This window comes from Cladosporium halotolerans (assembly GCF_011745625.1).
Source record: "Cladosporium halotolerans strain TM138-S3 chromosome Unknown Sca6, whole genome shotgun sequence".
Classification (NCBI taxonomy): Eukaryota; Fungi; Ascomycota; class Dothideomycetes; order Cladosporiales; family Cladosporiaceae; genus Cladosporium; species Cladosporium halotolerans.
The window spans coordinates 776,450-798,760 of record NW_027191457.1 but is presented as its reverse complement, the minus strand read 5'-3'; the positions used below and the strand labels follow the sequence as shown (position 1 = coordinate 798,760).

Genomic DNA, 22,311 nt, shown 5'->3' with positions numbered 1-22,311 from the left:
CTGCATCGTTCTCTGGTGCGGTAGTCCTAAAAAAGACTCATCGTGGGTGTCCTCAGCATCGTCTGAGATAACATGTCCTTGTGCGAGCTGGTCGACCGCCGGAATCACCAAACCGCTTTGGAGCTTCTGCTGCGCTTTCTCCCGCATTGATCGACTTTCAGCTTGCAGCCGACTGATATCAGCCCGAACCGGAGTGTCACACTTCGGCCGGTCCACAAGAATGCTTACGCTGTCACGAGGCCGGGCTGGTGGTGCCATGGACTCATCGCCACTGCTTTCGTCGTCTCCCTCCAGGAATGGCCCCGATTTCTTCAACCCATGAGGCGTAGCAGACGTTGCAGTTGATGATGACCCCAAAGATGACGCATTTAACGGAGCTCGAGGGGTACTCCTTGCAGTTGCAGCGGGAGTCGTTCTACGCGAGGCCGCGAAGCCGGCAGTTTGGGATCGATTCTGAGCATTGAACACGCTGAGCGGGCCCGGAGACGCAGTTTGAGTCTGCCTGCGGCTCGCCGGCTTGATCGGTGGCTTGCAGCGGCTCATAATTGGAGCTTTGCGTGGGTGCGCAGCGATCGGGGAGAGACCCCGAACGAACGTCCGTGGAGGGCTTGGAGACTTACGTCTGACCGCGGGCTTGTTGTCTCCAGCATTAGGGACAAACTGCCGCTCCGGGAACCCTTGCTCTTCTTCGCTTTCGTCGGAATCACCTGTGAGATCGATAACGCCAGTGTGGCGACCGTATCGCTCATCTGATGAAGTAGTGAGGGAAGGAACCCGCGCCGTGTCAATTATATCTTTGGCCCTTTTGCTACTGCCCTCGTGAAGGGACTCTTCCGTGTATGCTCGCTTCTGTCGATTAGTGTTTCCAGGCGGAGGGAGCACACTTTGTTTGTAAGGAACTGTCTGGTGCTTGTTGTGCCTGTCAATGCTATCGAAGTCCAAACTGGATTTGGTCGCTAATAGATCAGACAGACCAGCGTCACCGTTAGGTGTAGTGCCATAGATGTGATCCGGGCCAAAGCGCGGGTCCCGCAAAAGCTCTTCCTTGGTTGTCTGAGGTTCTTGGTACGCCCGCCTCTTTGAGGAGTCGAAGGCAAAACTAGACATGATCGTTGCATATAGGTAGGTTGGTTGTGGAGAGTGTGGTGGCAATTAATCGCAATACTCTTGTGTGTGTTTAGGAGGAGAGTGTAATGTTGGGGAGAGAAGCCGTAGCTGAAGAAGTATTTGTATCAGCTGACACGTGCCGCGAAGCCAGTTGATCGCATGTGAATGCGTATGCGAATAGGTGAAAGAACTCAACGTCATGAGTCTGTACCGATAGGCTCGACCTTAGAAAGCCGTGAGCATTCAGTGTCAAGATTCGGCCAGTAGTCACGTTACAAAGCCGTCTTCTGAACAGAATCCTTGATGGATGTAACGTGACAAATCCCGAAAGCGGGTTTGAAGGGGAGGCCGGTGAGCGTCAGGAAGCGAAGTTGGTGGTTGAATGAAGCGAGACCGACTTGGCAGTGAAGACTGTGGTGCACGCGAGAATATTGTGAAACTCGGTCGAGTAGCTCGTAGGGAGAGATATCAGGATCTACAGGCCGGATTTAGTGCCATACAGCTCATCAGTGTTCGCATTCTCGGATCCCCGGACAAACATTTCTCGGTGCCAGGGACGATATTGTAGAGCATCATTGTTGCTGGCTGATTTACAAGAGTCTTCAAATTTTACTCTTCCCTTCTTTCTCACGGTTCTCTTGTGCCATCCTGAGCAGAGCATAGAGACTCTGCAATCTCGGCATCTCAAGACCTTTTTCTCTCGCAATCCTGATCGGATTACCCAAAATCACTTCCAGCTCCATCCGTCTTCCTTGCTCCCAATCAATAGCCATGCTTGGCTTACTACCCGAAGCGTTCTTTTGCGTACTCCGAAGGATTCGATCTGCAGTCGCGAGATGTTTGGGCAGAGGCTGGCCCAACACTTTCGGGGCTGCATCCAAAACCTCGTTCATCACCCCCAACAAGTGGCGGCTGAGCTCGGGATCATTGGACATGGCTTGGTTCGTGCTTCCACCAGACAATGTTGATGAAGGATTCATAGCCGCGTTGATTGCGATCTTGTGCCAACGGACGAACTGCAGACCGGCGTGATCATAAGCCTCGGCATCGGAGATTCCGCCTTGCTGAAGCAAATCCACAAGATGCTTGTTTAGCTCCGTCGCGATGTTATCGGATGTTTTAGATCCCGTCCCACCGCTATCTAGGTGCGGCAAGAAAGGGCCGATTGAAATGCGAGTCCAGCGATTATGTGAGATGACACCATGGCTGGGCTGCGCAGCACTGACAATCGTCACCGCACTGAGAATGCTTGAGTTCGGAAAACGTCGTTGATATGGCTCCTCGACGCCAAGTCCATTTTGGACGAGGACTATGGCCGTTTTGTCGCCAACGAGACCTTCGAGAAGGCTGCTATCATCTCCAAGATCAGGCAGTGCCTTGGTGGCGACAAGTAGATAGTCCCATCCGATGGCGGCTTTTCTGACTTCTTCCGGACTCTGGAATGTATGCTCGGGCTTGAATTCGTATTCTTGGTATTGCGGAGACGTGATCTGGAAACCTTTTGATTTCACTGCCTTGTAGTTTGATCTGCAAAGGGCGGAAACAAGCACATTTGGGGCGCACGCGAGACGTGAGCCGTAGAAAGCGCCGACCGCGCCTGCACCGACGATGAGCACCCTTGTAGGCATGTGGAAAGTAACAAATTCAATGTTGATAGATAGGACGGATTGACGAGATATCTGTTGCCATTTCTTTCGAGTACGTGTCTTTCGAATGTACGAGCGGACGTCGCTGGCTGGATCGGCAATTGCGGGACGTCAGCCGAGGCTTGTGATTTATCGACCCGCAGATCATTACGATGTCCGTTTCAACAGCGGCTCTTTGACCCTTGTCCGTATCACTGAAAGCTGGTTTCAAGCCAAATGGTATGGTCTTTCATTCGTAAAATGGGTATATATCGATAATCAGGACATGAACATCTGCAGCCCTCCAGATCAAGCATCACATCAGCTTTCAGTTCCGGTTCCAACCCTCACATCGCGGACTATATTTTCGGCTTCATCATGCGAAACGCACTCAAAGTCGTATCTCTTCGTCTCTTTCTCCCGATACACAAGGACACGCACCATTTTCTGGTGCTTTCTGCTGACCTTCACGCCAACAATAGACGACATGTGGATGTTCGTGACCTTACCCGTCGCCGGCCCAGACTCCTCAGTAGTCGAAGGTAGGATTTGGAGGAATTCTGGAGTAATGACCAGGGTCCGCGGATGCGAGCCCGAAAAGCTCAAAGGCAGTTTCCGTTGCACATTGTAACGACGGCCGGGCATCGTTGAGTTTGCAAGATTCATCAAGGAAGTGGTAGCATGCAAGGTAGGTTGCTGGGCTGTAGTCGGATGCAACACGCCAAAGCCCTTCTTGCGTTTGCCTTCTTTAGCTGTAGGTGGTGTGTTGGGTACCAACTCCAGCGGTGCATTCGGGCTGTTGGAGCTAGGCGAGCCGGAGAGTCCTAGGCCGAAATCTCCGACCGCACCGAATCTTCGACGAACGAGGTCAAGGTGTAGATTGGAGCCAAGCGCCTCGATCGTGCGATCTGAAGGTGCAACAGTCTGTGTGCCTCTGACTTTGAGGACATACAAAGCTTTGTCCAAGCGCAAGCGAGCACATGCAATGTCGAATATCTCGGCAATATATGTGTCCGAGGTTGTGGGCACTGGGAGAAGGGTTGTCTGGAACGACTGAGGATCGGTGAAATGGATCTCGACGGTCTTCGCTGCGCCAGTACGAGGTGTAGACGTTGCGACAGGCGCTTGAGGCAGGTCCAGTAGGGCGGATGAGTCTTTGCGCGCTGCTGTGTTTGCGAGAGCAAAGCTTGGACCTGTGATTGGATTTCGGTTTGGTATCAGACTAGGTGGCGCTGGAGGTGCTGTATGCTCCGGTACAGTAGACCGAACAGTCGTAAGGGTCGTTGTTGACGCTGCCGCCGTCTGGCCGATGTCTGCCAGTGCCGTTCCGCCTTCCTCGTCTTCATCGTCATCGTCCGCTTCTTCAGCTCTAACGAGGCCAAATTCATCCCACGGCTTATCTCTCATCCTTCTCTGAGGTGGTCTGTTGTTGTTACTCGTAAAATCTGTCACAAGCTTGGCTCGATCGAGCGCTGGGAAGTCCATCTCGATCTCTCCGTCATCGACCATGCGTAGTTCCCAACGCTTGAGACGCTTGTCGCTCGACTTCAAGGCAGGCTTCATCTCTTCCTCATCATACCGGAACAGTGCCAGGCCAATAAGATCGCTGACAGCAGGAGGTCCTGCATCAGCAGCTTTGGCCCGGCGGATAGGCACCTCAACGGGTTTGGACGACTTCTCGGCAAAGGAGTAATAGATCTTGATCCATAGTGGGTTGGTTTCGCCCTTACCAGACAGTTCGGCATACCTTTGGAAAGCTTTCTCGCCATCAGAGCCCCCGCCGTTACCTTTCAAGGCCATGGTTAGCAGGCTTGATGCGGGCAACATGCTCATGGGTCGACCGGATGGCAGCTTTGGAAGCTTGGGCAGCTGTTCCTTTGTTTTCCTGGGCGACGACGAGGTAGGCGTAATTGCTGGTGGCATGCTGATATCCTTGTGCGGTGGTGAGGATGTAGTACCAGATTCTACGAGTAATGCTGACGGTGGAGCGGCAACATCGTCGTCTTCGAACTCGTCATCCAAATCGCTAGCTTCCGCTACTTCAACGTCTTCTTCCTCGTCCTCTTCTTCATCTTCAAGGTCAGAATCTTCTGCCTCCTCTTCCGCAATCTTATCGGCAAGCATGACAGACTTCTGTGGTCGCGAAGGTAGCTTTCTTTTGAACGTGGAGTTGTTGGAGATGTCATTGTCACTCGACATTTCAGACGAAGTCGTGGTATCGCGTCTCGGCCGACCGGTGGGGAATCTGGGTGGATCTCCTTTGGCAGCATTCCCAATCCTTGGGCGAGCGTCGGGCCCGGAAAGATTCCCCTCTGACGTTTGATCTCTCACGCCTACGTTGTCTGGAGGGCTCGGATTCGAGGAACGCGCAGCTCGTATTGGCATCTTCGCAAATTTGACGCTTTGCGCGGCGGTGTCCTCCTCGCTGTCGTCGCTCAGGTCGCTCGAATCATCTTCCTCCATCTTTTCCCGCTGCTTCCGCCTCCGTCTTTCCTTCTCGCTGAACACATTTGTGCTTATGGTATCCTGAGACCCTCGGTGTCCGCTGATCATCCCACCCTGCTCTTCTCCATGGTCCGCAAGCAGTACTCCTCCGCCTTTTGCGCGCGAAGGGCGTGTGAAGTATTCGGCGGCGCCAGTGGTGGGTATGGGCGGGCTGTAGCAACGCTTGACGGCGGCAGTGTCGGGAGTCCAGCCGGCGGCGCGAAAGGCCGGCTCGTTCAAGACGCCAGTATTGAGGCTGATCAGGCGCTCACCGACGCCATCGTGATTGTTGTTAAGGTAGCCTAGTCGTAGGTTGTAAAGTGTGAAATCCTCATTCATAAGGAGCGACATGTTGCAGAGATCGTCTTGTGAGGCGCGAGTACGAGCTAGATGCCAGATGGACTGGCAGCAGGGCCGACAGTCACATGCTACGTTCTTGATCGACGGAGGTGGGAGTAAGGTCGCAGCATGAACCAAGCAAGAGTAGACCCTGGAGAATGTGGGGTTGTAGTGGAGAAGGAACGCAACGCTCGAGAGCCAAGCAAGGTGAAGGTTAATGTTTGGGCGCGAGTCATGAGCCGCGGCGAGTTCACGACGTCACTTTGCGCTCCAATTACATCCCCAGCAATAGCTCAGCAATCCACTTGAATAGACCACATACCAACGCCATGGCTCTCGTCAACTACTCCGATAGCGAGGGTTCAGATACCGAAGCGCCGCCTGCAGCCCCGGCTCAGAAGGCTGTCCTGCCCACCAAACCGAAGCTCATCAACCGGACAGAAAGCAAAAAGATCAAAGTAGAGCTACCCCAAATACGACCTGAGCCCGGACAAGAATCCACACAAGAGCCTGTGGCAAAACGCGCAAGGACGGCTGGGGCTTTCAGTGGTTTCAACAGCTTGCTCCCTGCGCCCAAAAGGTCTGGACAGAACGCGCCGAAACCTGGTGTCAGTCTGAAAACAAGCTCGGAAGCTGCGTTCAGTCGCACGCCCGTGCCAGTACTCCCCGATTATGGAGTGAGTGAAGAGAGCAACACAACGAACGGTGCTGGAGGAGATGCGTTGCCGGTCGCAGAAGAGAAGAAAGAGGAGGAGCCTAAGATTGTAGGAAGGCCGACGAGGTTCATGCCCCTCAGTGTCGCGAACGCAAGGAAGAAAAAGCCGAGACCGAAGGTGCCGGTCGTGGACAAGCAAGACGCCATTCCCAGTGGTAATAAACAACAAACCCTTGCACGGGCAAATACCCAGCCACCGGCAGAGGAACCGCCCAAACCAAAACCGAAGGCTTCCCTCTTCTCCTTCGGTGGTGAAGACACAGCACCTGTTGAAAATTCGAGTGCTGGCTACACACCCGAATTTGCCAAATCTGTGTCCACTTCCACCGTGCAGGAGGAATCTGACGTCCACCAAGCCGGGCCGGCTGCAGCGACCTCCAACCCAAACAAACTCTCAGATATCGCCGCCGACTTAGATCTTACTCCTGCTCAACGGCGGCAGCTATTTGGTCGCAAGGGTGCAAATGCAGATAACATCGCCCACTTCAATATGGATGCCGAGTATCGGTCGAATCAAGAAATGGCTGCTGCAGGAGAGACTTTCGAACACAGGCAGGTCAAAGCTATCGCTCCAGGAAAACACAGCCTGCAGCAGCTTGTCAATAATGTCAAGAGCCAGACAGATGCTCTGGAAGACAAATGGGCCGAAGGAAGGAGAAACCGCGGCGAGGGCGGAAGCAAGTACGGGTTTTAGATTGACAGGGGGTTGGTAGTGGCTGTAATCCCGGGACAGGCTGTATAGTCTATATTGAGGGCGGCTCTAAGGTAATCGAATGGAGGCGCTTCTGTTATATACCCACTTCGTGAACTAGTTGTATTAGAACCTGGCATCTGCGGTCCTCGGACCTGCGCTGTTCAGCCATCCTCGAAAGGTATTGTGACAATCGTTGCGGATTCTGACCTTGATGTTGCCTGTGAGACTATGTGCCTCGGTTACGGTAAAAAAGAGGGAAGAGCTGGATATGAAAGGCCGGATTTAAAGTGGCTCTGCGACTTTGCGAGTTGGGGCTCTCTCATTGGGTTGAATAAATCGATTGTAGGTGTTCAGCTCGGCTGTCAACCAAACGATTGCAAATTGGTATCACGAGTAACGCGAGCAGTCTGAAATTATATGATCATGCATGTGTTAATACTGGCTCGAGAGAGATACTGTAAATACCTTCGTACTGACACACCTGCTCTTTCGTGGGAAGTGCGTGCTATTACCTTGGTGTAGGGAGGGTTAGGGTTGGGGTAGTCGGCTCCGGGACTTACCACAGTGATCCACAAATGCATAGCAAACCACTCGCCGACTTCCAGTCCAACGATATACATGCTGCAGTGCGTCAATCCGTCCTCTGATCGTCACGTCTCCATTAGACAATACACTTTAGAAGATGGTGGTACTTCAGGCATTTGGCGTAGCTCAGATCTCGCGGCCCGTGCATTTTCTGGTCTTGCCGACGTAGCTTCCGACCACTGACCATCCTCACTTAACCGCAGCAAGCATTGCTCAGAGACCGAAGCCGAGACTCACCCTCTGCTGTCGTGATATATCGTCTCCGCCCAAAACGCTTGGTGGCGCACCTACCTGCCCTGTGTGTCCTAGCCGAGCCAGTCGATATGCTTGAGCAGACCCGTTTCAACTATGAAGACCCACGTCGTCGCGAGCACGCAAGCTGCCTTCTCCTCTTCTGGCCTGGTAGTCACAAGAATTTAATGTTGGTTCCAATGAATCCTAATATTTCGCCATGTAGGGGTTACATCGCGAGGTTGAAGCGTAAGTATATAATGTTATCATCTCCTGTGTTTTCGCGTCCTTGTGAATCCTCGTCTTCGCTCCGAACCCTCGACATCCCTCCAAAATGCCAGAGATAGTGCCAGCAGACAAAAATCCGAAGCTCCAAACCCAAGATGCGTTGCCTTCGACGGAACCGGCTCCTCGTAGCCACCGCACCTGGTATCGAACAACACTGTTCAATGCATTCGTCATCGGAATCGTAGGCTTCATGGCACCAGGCCTGTGGAACGCCATGAACGCTCTAGGGGCCGGAGGAGCACGCGAACCGTATCTCGTCAACGCCGCAAACGCACTGGTATTTGCACTCATGGGCTTCCTCTGCCTGTTCGGAGCCCCGATTGCCAACCGGATTGGCCTGGCTTGGACTTTGGTCTTGGGAGCCGTCGGCTATCCAATCTATTCAGCCGGACTGTACTGCAACAACCGCTTCGGCAACGTCTGGTTCGTTCTCGTTGGCGCGGCTTGCTGTGGTATTTCTGCCGGTCTGTTCTGGGCCAGTGAGGGTGCGATCGCGCTTGGATACCCCGAGCCTTCGAAGCGTGGAAGGTACATGAACATCTGGCTTTGGTTCAGGACCGGTGGGCCGCTGGTGGGTGGAGCAATCGTGCTCGCCTTGAACAGTTCTCCAGACAAAGCCGGCAAGGGTGCAGTAGGGTACCAGACCTACCTTGTCTTTATCGCTCTGCAGTGCCTCTCCGTCCCCATTGCACTCGCCTTAAGTCCACCAGAGAAGGTCCAGCGTGGAGACGGCAGTAAAGTCATTGTGCGCGCCGAGAAGAACTTCAAAGCCGAATTCGTTGCGCTCGGAAAAGCCAGCATGCAGAGGAATGTCCTCTTGCTGCTTCCGATCTTCTGGACGGCCTATTTCAACCAATACTCCAACAATTTCCAGGCGGCATACTTCGGCGTCCGCGCTCGCGCTCTGATCGGCTTCGTGAGCAACTTCGGTACCCTACTGTCCTCGCAGATCATCAGCACCTGGCTAGACAACAAGCGCTTTTCGGTCAAGGAGCGCATATCCTACGGCTTCTGGTACGTGGTCGTCCTGCACGTAGTCGCCTGGGTCTACGGCGTAAGTACTTCCCCAAATCCCCCAAACCATCGAACCACACAAACTAACACCTCCCGCCAGTGGGTAACACAAGAAAAATACACCCGCACCAACCCCATCTTCGACTGGACAGACAGCGGCTTCGTTGAAGGCTTCTTCGTGCTTCTACTGTGGGACTTCGCGCGGCAAGCGCTGCAGAACTGGCTGTACTACCTGCTCTCGACGTCGACTGACAACATGTCGGAGCTGACGCGCTTCTGTGGCATCCTGCATGGACAGGAGAGCTTCGGGCAGGCGGTTGCGTTCGGGCTTAATACGCAGAGGTGGAAGGGCGGCAGGGTGCCTCTGGGCGTCACGACGGTGTTGCTGGTGCTGAGCGCGTTTCCGACATGGTTGGCGCAGCATGAACATCAACCGATTGAGGCGGCGGACGCTGATGGGAAGGCTGAGGCTGAGCTGGATGCGAGCGACAGTCGGAAGGCGTCGTCGGATGATGGGGCGGCGGTAACTGTTGTGCAGCAGCCGAAGAGAGAGAAGTTGTAGAAACCTGGAGACCTCCTATTGTTGCTCGAGAGTCCAGGAAATGTCACCACTCGAGCGCACGCCGAACAATTCTTTCCCGAAATTTTTTACATTTTATTCATTATACTCAATGGTAATTTTCGTACAAGGTATCTCTTTTCGTGCCCGATGCAAAACCCAACGCCGCGTTCCGCAAATGCCGCTCCAAAGAATGCATGATCGATACCGAAATCTCAAGGCTCCCGTGTATCAGCCTGAGAGCTCCATGTGTAAGCCGATGGTTCCATGCGTATGGAAGCGCTGTATCTCTTGCTAAGCGATCTCAACGAATGCAGGTCCTGTCGCACATGAGCTTAAGCGAAGTAGCTCTTCCACAGCACGCCTTCCAGATCCTCGAGCTGCTCTGGTTTGAATGCCTAAAGAAAAAGATCCAGTTAGCAATGTCCTCGATCTGAACGAATATTGGCGTGGAAGGGTCAGTGCTTACCTTAACATCCACATGCCAAGTGTCCTGCCTCGTCTTCTTGAAGTCGCTCAGCGCAGTCTTCACGCTCTTACCCACCATACCAGGATCGCTCGCAGCCTTGCCCGCCAGCGTCGCGAGCACCTCAGGCAGCCACTCCGGCGGAGGACTCTGGTAGGGGAAAGCCTGGACCAGCGCACCGAGACCCAGCACAGCAGCGTGGCGTGTAAGCACAAGGCGGTTCTGCTCTTGAGTCGGCGTAGAAGTGCCGCTCGTCAGGCCCTCGCGGTTCTTGGGTTTCTTGGGCAAGGGGTTCTTGACCAGCAGATTGGTGAAGTGTGCCTTCAATTCAGAGACCTGGGCTGTGCGGAGCTCGATGGGCGAGCATCTGACCATGCCGCTCAGAGTCGCAGCGGCGCCGAGGCGAACCTCGAGCTGAGGGTCGTGCAGCATGCCTCTGACGCAGACGAAGAGGTCCTTTGCCTGTGAGATAGGCATGAGGAAGAGGTGCCTGAAGTAGATGACCTGCATGTTGATGAGGACTCTGAGGCGCTGGTGCCATGAAGTGCTGGTTGTACCAATCTTAATGAGCGAGCTGACGAAAGCCTCGTCCTCGCCAGGCCTATGAGGGATGTTTGGCAGGTGACGGAACACGTGGTAAGCGAGAGATTGCAGCTCCGGATCTTCCTTGATGTCCATCATGTGCAGGAGTTGCTGCATGAAGCCATCAGGGAAGAAGGGAACAAGCATAGTACATTCGTAGGAAGCGAGCTGAGTGTCAAGCCAGAGCAGGGTGGTCTTGCTGGCTTGAGTGTAAGGCGTAGGAGTCTGAATTCCGGCAGGACGCTCGAGACGCCATTTCTCGAGGCGATCGAAGACGTTTCGTACAATGCCAGAAAACTCCTCGGTCGGCTGATACGGCCGTGTACCAACGCTAGATGCATTCTTCTGAGCCTCAAGGAGGGTCGGAATATCCTTGTAGCTCTCATGGTACCGTGTACGGAAAATGGTCGCAAGCGAGGTGCCCACGACTTCACGCACACCCTTGTACGGATGATCGATGTGCTCGAGGAAGTCGTCGAGCACGCCACGCTCCAGCTGGAAGTGCCAACCGACGGCGTTAATGACGGTCTGCAGCAGCGTAATCTTCGAGCTTTCCTTGAAGGCAGCATTCGTGCCCATGTCCAGCCTGAAGCTCGCGAGCCAGTCCACCAACGGCCAAGCACGGCGAGGGTCTTTGCCGCCGACGATCAAAGTCACAAAAGTCAGCCAGTAAGAGGTGTTCTCCGGTGTCATGCCGTCCGAGAAGATACGGCGGACAATCGGGAACACGAACTCCCAGACCTTTTGACGCATGCCGGTCTCGAAATCCTCAGCGCTTTGAATAAGCGCACCGCAGATCTCCGCCATAGCACGATGCTGATGCTTGTCACTGCCATCTCCGTAGACGGCCTGAGTAAGATCTTTGAAGTCATCCCATGTGGCCACCGTAAGTCCCTCCGACATGAGATCCAGAACATAGGCGACGATCATGGAGCTCGACATGCGGAACCGATCAGCGATTTGATCGCGAGGTTCCTGCTTCATGTATCCGAAGTAGGTAGATAGCCAGTGCCTGTCAATGTAGCTGCCCATCTGCTTCCTGACGCCCTTCTCGACATCGTCAAACTGCAGCTTGGTTTGGCCGACACGGTAGCCACGCATCTGCTTCTGCCAGACTAGCCATCCGGGGTAGTCGACATCCACGTACGCCTCAGCAGTAGGCCGTGCGAATGCTCCAAGGAACTCCTGCGTCCATCGATCGTCTTCGCGACGGGTAGGCAGCGTCAACTCGTCAGGATCGTTCTGCGCGTCAAGCAGGTAGTTCTCGTACTTGTGACCCACCAGTGCGCGGGTCTGCGCGAGATTATGAATGGCAATAAGTGCATGAGCATAAAGAGCTCGCAGCTGGGGGTGAGGATCTATGGCGCCCTTGACCACCAGTTCAAGCATGCCTTCGGTGGAAATGGTCTCAAACCGATAGTCCAGGCCAATGACCAGGGAAGCAGTGCGGCTAGCTTTCTTCCAGTGACTATGCTTGATGGACTCGATGAGCTCCTCGGCCAGATCCTTCTTCTTTTGCTCGATCACGGCGCGGCGTTTCTGGATCTTCAACTTCTTTGGCGGCACGAGCGCCTTTCCATCTTCCATGGTCACAGCAATCGTGCGGGGATATTCGGTCGGCATTTCGTCGCTACCATCTGGCCAAATGTTGTTGAGAGTGTTCTCATCGAGGATGACCATCCTGTCAATCGCCTTCGTCATGTCCTGAATTGTGAAGCTTGAAGAAGCGACAAGCTTCTGAATGCTAGGTCTGTCGCCCTCCGACACTCTGATAAACAACTTGATCATGCGCGGTGCGAAGTGCCAGTTGCGCCCGATCGGCTTGGCCAAGCTACCGAAGAGGAGACTGAACATTGCACCTTTCATTCTAGGATGATCGTTCTCGTCCAGCGCAGTCTCCAAAGCGTCGAGAAGAGGCGGAATGATAAGAGGCTTAGCACCAATGATGCTCTTCACCGCCTGTTCGCCGGCTGATTGCGCGGTCCGACGGATGTCTGTGTAGATACTCGTCGAGCTTGTGGCAAGATCCAGAAGCAATGTCTTGTCCAGGTCCGAGGCAGCACGCGGGTGCTCGTTGAACCGGAGACGTTGGAAGTGGTACAAATTGGCCCTGCGCACTAGCAAAGGGCGCGGGTACTCCTTGCGAGTTCCGGAGAACTTGAATGAGTGAATGTCAGCGGCCAGCAGACGGGTGAGTCTGTCGAGAACGTGCGCTGAACGCTCAATTCCAATATCGATGAACCAGGTCTTGTATGCGGTGTACAAAGCATTGAAGCACGGTACGTCGTCCTCTTGGTTCTTCACGAGGAATTCGTGGACGCGGTGCAAGGTCTCTCCGCTGGTCTTGCGGAGCTTGTGCACTGCCTCGTACTCAGGGCTGCCGACCTCTAGAGGGTATCCAGTTGGATACTGGAATGTGCGCTTAAGACTTTCCTCGTCGGGGTCCGAGAAATCGACAGAATTGTCATTAGCATGCGAGTCGACCTCCATGGCCTCTGCTGACGTGTTGTCGTTGAATGTGTAAGGAGTGATGGAGCCATCATCAGAGCGGAAAAGGCGAGACATGCCGGATATTACCAATCGGAGCAAAACCAAATTCCTCGACACCTCGTCAGACCAATCTTTCCCGACACCGTCACGCTTCACAGGGCTGGCATCCGCTGTCAGATCATCAAGCGCTTTGATTGCGCGGCCGCCTTGGGATTCAAAAAGTCGCACGGCAAAAGACAGCTCCCTCTGGTTGGGCACGTGCCACTGAATGTCAATGTCAGAGGGGTCGACAATCTTGCCCCAGTCCTTACTCGTGAGGCCACGCTCGAGCTCCTTCGGGTTGTACAAAGCGTAGTCCATCGTGTAAGTGACCGTCAAGTTGAGCAAAAGATGATGAATAAAGTTCGAGACATGCACCAAGGGAATGCCTTTGCAGTTGTCTTGCATGAAACTAGCAATGTCGAAAAGTTCGCTTTCGTAGTCAAGGACATCCTCTCCGACGTGTACGACGCACATGCTAAGCAAGGATACGTGCCATACTAGTGCTCTGTCTCTTGGCAGGATCTCAGAGCCAGTGGTCCTCGAAGAACCTGCACCGTTCTCTGTGATCTCAGTCTTGATTGAAGAGATGATGTCTGGAAGCAGGCGCGACAATGCCTTCTTCGGTGATATCTTCACCACTGTATTGCAGATGAATGCCATTGCATCCCGGGCCTGGTGAACGACATGGTTGGTCACGAACTTTGCCACTTGTTGAAGGGCGATGTCGAAGAGTTCTGGGCTCAATGCAGCAAGTAGCGGGGAGAAAGTTGCGGGCAGTGTGTTGACGACATTCTCTTCAGGCGAACCACTCTTGACACGTGCGGCATCAGGAAGGTTCTGAAGTAGCGTGAACACCTTTCCGATGAAGGAGATAACGAATTCTGCAAAACCAGCAGTTGATGACTTCAGGATAGCTTCCTCGTCTTCGTCGGATAGCTCGGTTTCGTAGTCCATCTCAACCAGAGGGCCCTCCTGCTCTAGGCGACCTACCTGCGCAGTGATCCAGTTCACTGCGAGTGCTGTGCCCATTGTAGGATCGTGATCAAGGCTGACATCGACATCGTCTTCAGAGTGGCCATTGGCCTGGTTTCGCTTGGGCTCCTTAGTCAGGTCATGTAATGGAATGTTGTAACACACGGCTTGTACGAAAGCGAGCGTGTGCATGGTCTTGTCAAGATCATTGGCATCGATTCCTGGAAGAGCTAAGCCCAATAAGGTGGTCAGATGGCATCTGAAACCCTTGGTACGTGCGATGATTTTCGACAACATCTGCAAGGCGCGGATGGATGAGATGGTACGGTGGACTTCTACCAACCCCTGCATAGCGGGATAGATGCGCTGAAGCGCTCCCGGTAAGATCAAGTTGGGCTCGAGGTAGGCAAGGGACTGCAACGTGCTAAGACTGTAGTTCATCGCCGTACCGCTCTTGGCGTAGATGCCCATGAAGGTCACGTCTCTCAGACAAAGGACAAAACGGTAACGGAGTGCTGGGGAGAGTTTTCGATCCTCTGGCAGCTCATATTCGCCGCTTTGCTCGCGGTTCCAGCGCATGACGAAGAAGTCTGCCAGGAAATACACCAGCTGAGAAATTGGCTTCGTCCAGTTTCCAGAGTTCGAGGGATGGAAGAATGTCTCGATCGCTTGGATGAGGCCCTCTAACTGGTGGAAAACGGAGTTCTTTTTAGGGTCATGAAGACATTTGTCGGAAAGTGACATGATGATCCATCGCGCAATGCTGTGTGAGCTCGGATGTTTGCGGGGATCACGATCTAACAAGATCGCTTGCCCAGCTCCTACATCGACGGTAGCGGAATAGGGAGTGGTGGCTTGACCCACGGGAATTTCCAGAAGCCTGAGGATTGCTGTGAAGATGGTCGAGGTCTGCTCTTCGGTGAAGAGACCGCATGACCCAAACTCTAGATGTTCTGCACTCAGACAATCTCTTGCTTGCCTCGAAAAGATGTCCAACATCCGGATGTCCAGCATCATAGAGCGGTTGACCATCGACCACAGGTGGAAAAGTGTCGGCAAGTAGTATTGAGGCTGAAGTCTTTCGTCGTCTTCGGGCGGAGCTGTAGTTGGAAGAAACAGATTGAGCAATCCTGTCGTCACAAAAGCGTGCTCGGAGAAGCTCATGCTGAAGTACGGCAAAAATTCCTCAAGCATGGCCGGGACCTCCTTCGGGTCGAAGAATAGCTGTGCAAATGTACAAAGCTTCGTCAATGTTCTGATGTTTCGCTTGGAGCTGTAGGTATTTTGAGTGGGGCTTTCCGATGGTAGAACGAAGACCTTCAACTCCTTATAGAGAGGCCGCCAATCCAAAGTCAAGTCTTTCCCTGGGCGAAGGTAGTGCTTGCGCTTAGTGAGCACCATGAACATGCTGGCGAAGCGCTCGGCCACGGAGTAGTCGAGGCCGGGAGCAAGTGCCAGCTCGTAGTATAGCTTGACCAACGATATTCTCTGCTGACGCGTGAGGTCGAACTTGAGCGACATCCAGCCCCTTATTTCTCTTGTCCAATGTACAGCGCCTGGAACGAAGTTGCCCGAGGCTACACTGATATACAGGTGTTTGATCATCTCATCCAAATCTTGCTCCCGTTTTTCCCGTGACTCGGTCTCGTAGGGCATGTATCTTGTGTATGGGAAGATGCGAGGCCTGGTGCGGCCGAGGCGAGCGATCGCGGCATCGCCATCGTCGCTGTTCGTCGTACGGCTGCCTCCTGGTGATGTCGCCCGAGACTCATGGTCTGCAGTGAGGTGGCCGTTCATGTTCGTTGGGCTGCAGCGCTCCGGCGTGCGGAAGCACTGTTATGTGCTGCCGTGAACAAGGCGGGTGAGCCTCTGGGCCTCACGCGAGGATGGTGCACACGACCTCGTGGTGCTTCGAAGCTTACGGAACTCGGAGAGCGCTGAGGCGATGGGGCGGAGTTGCGGACGCCCGGCGGCTCGGGAGAAGATTATGTAGGTGGGCTTTCGCTGCAGATAGCCGTGGAGCCCCTGCGCTGGCGTGCTGGATGTTTATAGATGCGGCTGTGGTGGTGATTCTGTACGACCAGCGAGGTTGTCGACCGTAGACTCGGCTTGGCGCGTCCTGGAGATGACGCTGAGCTTGAGCTTGGACGGCTTCAAGCGCGCCGGGAAGGAAGTCGAGGCACGGGTGGTGGTGGGACGAACCTGAGGCCGAATTCGCGAGACCTGCACACGCGGGGCGCGTCTCAAGAAACTCGTGAACGCGAGATCGACAGTGAAGGAAGCAGATCAGTAAACGCGGAATACGGTCAAGACTAGACGCGAAACTGTACAACGTAGAAACGGAGCGGCGTCGCGTCTTAATCAGTGAATGCGGCATCCAGGCAAACACACACACGCAAGCTCAGCGCCACCGCTCGAAGTCGTCACCATCCACCTGCCTGGTCGACTTACATATACCGCGACATAAGCTCTCGGTCACGTGTCTCAAAAAGGCGACGTATACCCTAATTGATCGGATTGAACAGCTCTCGACCAGTTACGGCCAGCACGCTTTACCATTCACACCGCGTCTGCACACGTCAAGCGCTGCCGATATGGCCACGTCCGGCTACTACGATTTGGACGCCATCCTCACAGACTCTCAGAAGATTCCCTGCACATTCGAGCTTTCTGTGCCTGGTCTCGGATACTTGAGCGGCAACGTCGGCGAGGATGTGAAAGAAGGCTCTAAGCTCGAACTTCCACTATGGCTCGGAGAAATGCTTGCAGTGAATCGCATAGCCGGCGACACAACTTTCCTCACCATGGACCTGCCGGATGCGCTTTCGAAAAGAGTGGTAAATGCGCTCAAAGCAGACCCCAAAACTGTCCGCCTTAGAGAGCAGGCTCCTCATTTCTATGGACTCGGCGCAAGAATGCTGGAGCTGTTCGACGAGGAAGAACTGGTCGAGATCCTGACTGAGACTTTCAAGAAGCGGTCCATCGACATTGCCGACAAGGCGAGCAATTCGAGGAACTTGGTCAGCGAGGGCGGCGACTGGATGAAGGGGCTCGATGAAACCGAAAGGGCTCTGTTCAGGTCTTCTCACGAGGGTGGTACGGCAGTGAGAAAGTGGTTTGAAAGCTCGAGCCGGACGTAGTGTGAATCTCACGCATGGCACGTCACAAGGAAACAACTCTTCAAGATGGGAAGAAGTTCTTGGTTTCAACAATTTTCTATCTGTGAAGTACTTCTGCTGGACATGGATGATACCGCGAAAACACACGAAGGAGACCGCATCTCAGCTGGAAAGCAGACGAAACTGAAAGCAGATGAATCTCGAGGAAGACACGCATATCTTCGGCACTTTTTCTCGTTTTCTGATCCTGCGGCATCAATCTGCCGCGCACGTACGCCTTGCGTTGCAACCCGCAGTCACAGTCATGCCCTAAAAGTTCGGGTAGTTGCTATCCGGCGTCATCTGGACCTTCGGACGCGACCTAGCCATCCCGCGCACCTTCGCCGGGGAACAGCTACTGCCTTCCTGAGCAAAAGGCACGACGCCAGCGAGGACAGCCGCCGAAGCACGCTCCTTATCCACACGCTTCTGAGAGCGCTGGCGCTTCTCGCGGGTCTCGGAGCGCTTGTGGGCAGCGTCTAGGGAGAGGTGCTTTTCGTAGCTCTTCGTCAGCTCGTTGATGCGCTGCTTGTTGTCGGCGAGCTCGGATTTGATCTCGGAGCGTTCTTTCTCTGCTTCTGCTGTGCTAGCTGCTGATGCGCTGCTGCTTGGTTGCGGCTCGGCAGTGAGGCATATGAAGCCGCCTGGAAGGATGGCTTTGGGCTTGTTGTCTTCAGCTGAGATAGAGGAGGAGCTGCTAGCAGTTGCCCCAGGGCTCGGTGTTATGATGCAGGTGATTACGGATGAGGAGTCACTCTCCTTGGAGATCGAAGCGGTGTCGCTGTCGTCGACGGCGCTCTCAGCGGGCTCTGGTGGATTGGTGTCATTGGCGGCAGAGGACCATCGCGCTAATTTCGAGCGCGTGGCGAAGAAGAGCGCTGCGCCGAGCGAAGGTACTGAGGGGGAAGAAGAGCGTGTGGTCTTCTGAGGGGCCATGTTGAAGATTTGTCGGTCGTTTGAGCACTAGAGGCGTTTCTGTGAGTCGAGTTGCGCTTGTGTAGATCTCGGTGTGGATCAGACTGGTTATGTTGATGAAAGAGAAACAGCAGCAAGAGCGCGAGTTGAATATATTGGCTTGCAGCGACCTGTAAAAATTCAAATGCTTTGGCCTTCTCGCATTGTGTCTTCATCGCGATGTAGTTGAGTTTCGAGACAAAAAGCTAAAAGCATCGACAGCCGAATGCTGACCACGACGCCTTGCACCTCGATACTCGCGACAGCACACTGACAACTTGCTGGCATCAGCGATGCGTTGAAACCTAGCGTGTGCACAACAGTAGCATTATGCGACGGATTTGTTCTACTGCCGCCGCCCATTTGCATCGGACCCATCAATTCTTGATGAAGCCGACCATGATCACCTTGCTGGAACTTGGAGAAAACGCCTTCTACGATTCATTTTGCACATTGAAGAAGGAATGATCGATTTCTTCACAGATGCAGCGACTGCCTTGTTGAGCTACGGATTGATCTATTGCAACGCATGGCTCCTGTTCGCTTCTCAACGTCCAAGATCATTGTTTGGCGACGAAGAACCGCACATGGAGAGCACCCGAGAGTCCAATCATGGGTTCATGCTGCCCTCAATCAAAATTTATCGCGTTACGCTTGTATCCTCCGTATGTTAAAAAAAAAGGCACATACAAAAGCGACAGTGCGAAGAACGCCACGAACAGCAACGGTCTAGAAGCAGCCTAGCATCAATTCATCGGGAGCGCGCAATATCCCCTGCCAGACAGACCTCCGTGGTGCAAATCTATAACCCGAACGCCATTCTCCGAGCTATCAGGTTTTCAGGAACCGAAGCTTAGATCCTTCACCTCCTCGAGCTGGCGCATGTAATCCCAAGGCTCCATGTCCAGCCGCTCAGCCTCCAACATAGCCGACTGGATGAAGCGGGTCCTTTTGGACGTGTGTGGAGACAAGAGGGCGAGCTCGTCTTCTTCCATCCACCACTCCGGCTTCGGTGCTTCCATCACCCCCAAGTTGGTCTCGAGGCGCCCCAGGCCGGAGAGCAACCGCTGCATCCTCGGAGACTGCACCGCCTGGTCCCTGGTCGGGTCAGGGTAGTTGCCGACCTTGGGGCGCATCGGAGGGCAAGCGATAGGGCCGGATTGCTCCTCGACCATGCGCGGCTGCAGGCACACGCGTGCCAGGGCGATACTGTTGCCATTGGCGTTGTGGATGACTTGGCCGAGTTGGCTGGCGTGGAAGGTGTCTCGGTCGCATTCGTATTGCTTGACCAGGACGCGTTGCTCTTGGCTGATCTCGTGGTGTTCGGCGGCGCTGGCTTCTGGCAAGACGTCCTTCTTGTTCAGTGACAGCTTGTCCATGCCGCTGTCGACTCTCTCCAGTTCAGCGTAGAAGTCGAAGCACCCGGGAATCTTGAATTTCTGTGAAGAAGTGGCCATGACGGTGGTGGTGGCGATGGTGGTGATGGTGGTGGTTCTTCTGCTGCTTCCGCTGCTGCTGCTCCTGTCTGCCCTTTCTTGGAGCGTTCGGTACGGTGATAGAAGTATGCGATCGGTCCACTCGGATGGTTCAGAAGCAATGATTGTTCTGATGAGGAGGTTGCTCTGCTCCTATACATCGTGCTGCGGCCATCGCCAATTGTGAGTGATGAGAAATGAAGCAATTGAGTTTGGATGTGAGGACAAAGGCGCGCAGACCCAGGGCGCTGCACTCAGTTAGAACTTCCTCATGTCTCTGACCATTGGTGAGGACAGTAGCATGTTCAATAACGTTTGCTGGGATCTCCAACTGCAAATGACTTACCAAGAATGCTTCTCATTGGTAGATTCTCATGTCCTTAAGGAAAAGTCGACTATAGTACCCAGCGAGGCCATCGTCTGCTCGGAGTTACGATTAGGAAGTAGCGAGGCGACAAACAGTTATTCTCAGTGGCATTGGCTTCTCGGCATCACGAATGATAGAAGGTAGCAGCGTGTCTACAAAAATTGTCATGGCATTGAAGCAGGTACAGGCGTCAACCTTCTTTCCATGTGATCACTAGACATTATTAGGAAAGGCATACTGATGACATTAGTGGGAACATGGACAGTGCCTCATTCCAAAGTTTGCAATGCAACTCCCATTTTCATTTCGTCTCATCACATCCGTTCCTTCAATGTTACCTCAGATACCCCCAAAGGTTATTCAAACTCTCCGCCAGAGTCGGATGGGCAAACACTGCATCCCTCAGCTTCCACCACGGCAGCTTGCCTATCATTGCCACCTGTACCAGACTCATGATCTCCCCACCCTCAATCCCAAGACACGTGAAACCCAGAATGTGCCCGCTCTCACCATCGACAACAGCCTTCATAAGTCCGCGCGTCTCCGCCGTCTCGACCGCTCTGGCAACCGCAGACATCGGCATCGTAGCAGTCTTGATTTGCTTGCTTGGAAACTTCGCACGAGCTTCCGCCTCGTGCAGTCCGACGTGACCGAGCTGAGGATCCGTATACACGACGTACGGGACCAGTCCGTCACGTTGCATGATGGACGTGGGCGGGGAAGTCTTGTCGATGAGATTGTGGCGGATGATGCGGAAATCGTCGTACGAGACGTGAGTGAAGGCCGGGCCGCCATGGCAATCTCCCAAGGCGTACACGTTGGGAATGGAAGTCTCTAGATTGTCGGAGACGATGATGTGGCCGCGTGGAGTGGCTTTGATTCCGGCGACAGAAAGATCGAGAGAATCGGTGTTCGGCTTTCGTCCAGTAGCCAGAAGGAGGTGGGTGCCAGAAGTTTCGTGCAAGGCGCCAGTTGAGGTGCGGTATTGAAGTAGGAGCCCACCGCGCTGAGGAGACACTTTCGTAGCAGTCGATCCAAGAACGACCTCGATACCATCCTCCTCGCAGATCTTCCGAACCGCCTCCGCAATCTCTGCATCCTCTCTCGGCAACAACTGCTGCGCCCTCTGCACAATCACAACCTCGCTCCCCAACCTCCTAAACAACTGCCCAAACTCCATCCCAATATACCCACCGCCCAACACAACCAACCTTCCCGGCACCTCCCCCAACTCCATAACACTCGTCGAATCCAACACCCTCCCCTCCCCCAACCCCTCCAACCCCTCCACCTCCGCCCCCGCCGGCCTCTCCCCAACATCAACAAAAACCTCCTCCGCCATCACCTCCACCTCCCCACCCCCCTCCTCAAGCGAAACCCTCACCTTCCTCTCGCCCACAAACCTCGCCTCGCCCCTCAGCACCTCCAGCCCCTCGACCCCGCTAACCCTCCTCTCGCTCCCCGCCCTCCACTGCGCCACAACCTCCCTCTTTCTCTCCCTGACCCGCTCCATCTCCACAGCCGGCGCGATCCCCTCGCCCACGACTCGCTGGAAAACACCGTACTCGCCTGCGCGGCGCGCGAGGTGCGCGACGCGGCCGCTGGCGATCATGGTCTTGGTCGGCGTGCAGCCGACGTTGACGCAGGAGCCGCCGAGGTGCGCGCGCTCGACGAGAGCTGTCGTGCGGCCGGTTGCGGCGAGGGCCGTGGCGAGCGGCGTGCCGGATTGGCCGGAACCGATGATGAGGGCGGAGAAGGACTTTTTGGGGGTGGCCATTCTGGTCGTTGGGTTCGTGGTGGTGAAGTGGCGGGTTGCGGTGGTGAGGCGGTGGATTGCTGTTTTAATTCTTGGTGGTTTGGGGTGGTGCATTGGGCGAAGTGTGGGTTACAGGACGGGGAGGGGGGAAGAGGGGGGTTGATATCTGATTGATCTGAGAATTGCCGGGTGGTGGTGCTTTCGCATCATGGTGGCTGCTGACGGAGCAGATGGTAGGTTTCTGACAATGCATTGGGGTCTGGAGAGCTTACTCTGCAGGGATTGCGCACTTGCCCCACCTTTCACGTGCGGTGAGCGAGTGCTGTATGTGGAACGTGAGGTGAGAGGTAAAGGGTTGAGACCGATGCCTGCAATTGATCGAGGAGATGACTGTCTTTGTTTCTCTTG

At 54.4% G+C, this 22,311-nt stretch overlaps 8 protein-coding genes across 8 annotated transcripts; 3 read left to right on the top strand and 5 right to left on the bottom strand.

Annotated features, from left to right (window-relative positions):
• Nucleotides 1-1,709: 1,709 nt before the first annotated feature.
• Nucleotides 1,710-2,735, bottom strand: WHR41_02616 (uncharacterized protein; the record flags this gene model as incomplete). The annotated part of the gene is made up of 1 exon (XM_069371222.1): nt 1,710-2,735. The coding sequence occupies one exon, from the start codon at nt 2,733-2,735 to the stop codon at nt 1,710-1,712; it is 1,026 nt and encodes a 341-aa protein (XP_069231778.1).
• A 318-nt stretch (nt 2,736-3,053) lies between these two features.
• Nucleotides 3,054-5,567, bottom strand: WHR41_02615 (uncharacterized protein; the record flags this gene model as incomplete). The annotated part of the gene is made up of 1 exon (XM_069371221.1): nt 3,054-5,567. The coding sequence occupies one exon, from the start codon at nt 5,565-5,567 to the stop codon at nt 3,054-3,056; it is 2,514 nt and encodes an 837-aa protein (XP_069231775.1).
• Nucleotides 5,568-5,884: 317 nt separating this feature from the next.
• WHR41_02614 (uncharacterized protein) lies at nt 5,885-6,964 on the top strand (the record flags this gene model as incomplete). Its single annotated transcript, XM_069371220.1, has 1 exon — nt 5,885-6,964. The coding sequence occupies one exon, from the start codon at nt 5,885-5,887 to the stop codon at nt 6,962-6,964; it is 1,080 nt and encodes a 359-aa protein (XP_069231776.1).
• A 1,150-nt stretch (nt 6,965-8,114) lies between these two features.
• WHR41_02613 (uncharacterized protein) lies at nt 8,115-9,735 on the top strand (the record flags this gene model as incomplete). Its single annotated transcript, XM_069371219.1, has 2 exons — nt 8,115-9,122; nt 9,183-9,735. The coding sequence occupies 2 exons, from the start codon at nt 8,115-8,117 to the stop codon at nt 9,642-9,644; spliced, it is 1,470 nt and encodes a 489-aa protein (XP_069231781.1). The 3' UTR covers nt 9,645-9,735.
• On the bottom strand, nt 9,714-15,990 carry WHR41_02612 (uncharacterized protein; the record flags this gene model as incomplete). Its single annotated transcript, XM_069371218.1, has 2 exons — nt 9,714-10,039; nt 10,111-15,990. 2 exons carry the CDS (start codon nt 15,988-15,990, stop codon nt 9,977-9,979), a joined length of 5,943 nt encoding a protein of 1,980 aa, XP_069231782.1. The 3' UTR covers nt 9,714-9,976.
• A 797-nt stretch (nt 15,991-16,787) lies between these two features.
• WHR41_02611 (uncharacterized protein) lies at nt 16,788-17,333 on the top strand (the record flags this gene model as incomplete). Its single annotated transcript, XM_069371217.1, has 1 exon — nt 16,788-17,333. The coding sequence occupies one exon, from the start codon at nt 16,788-16,790 to the stop codon at nt 17,331-17,333; it is 546 nt and encodes a 181-aa protein (XP_069231779.1).
• A 288-nt stretch (nt 17,334-17,621) lies between these two features.
• Nucleotides 17,622-18,287, bottom strand: WHR41_02610 (uncharacterized protein; the record flags this gene model as incomplete). Its single annotated transcript, XM_069371216.1, has 1 exon — nt 17,622-18,287. The coding sequence occupies one exon, from the start codon at nt 18,285-18,287 to the stop codon at nt 17,622-17,624; it is 666 nt and encodes a 221-aa protein (XP_069231780.1).
• Nucleotides 18,288-20,481: 2,194 nt separating this feature from the next.
• On the bottom strand, nt 20,482-21,924 carry WHR41_02609 (uncharacterized protein; the record flags this gene model as incomplete). Its single annotated transcript, XM_069371215.1, has 1 exon — nt 20,482-21,924. One exon carries the CDS (start codon nt 21,922-21,924, stop codon nt 20,482-20,484), a length of 1,443 nt encoding a protein of 480 aa, XP_069231975.1.
• Between the last annotated feature and the right edge of the window lie 387 nt (nt 21,925-22,311).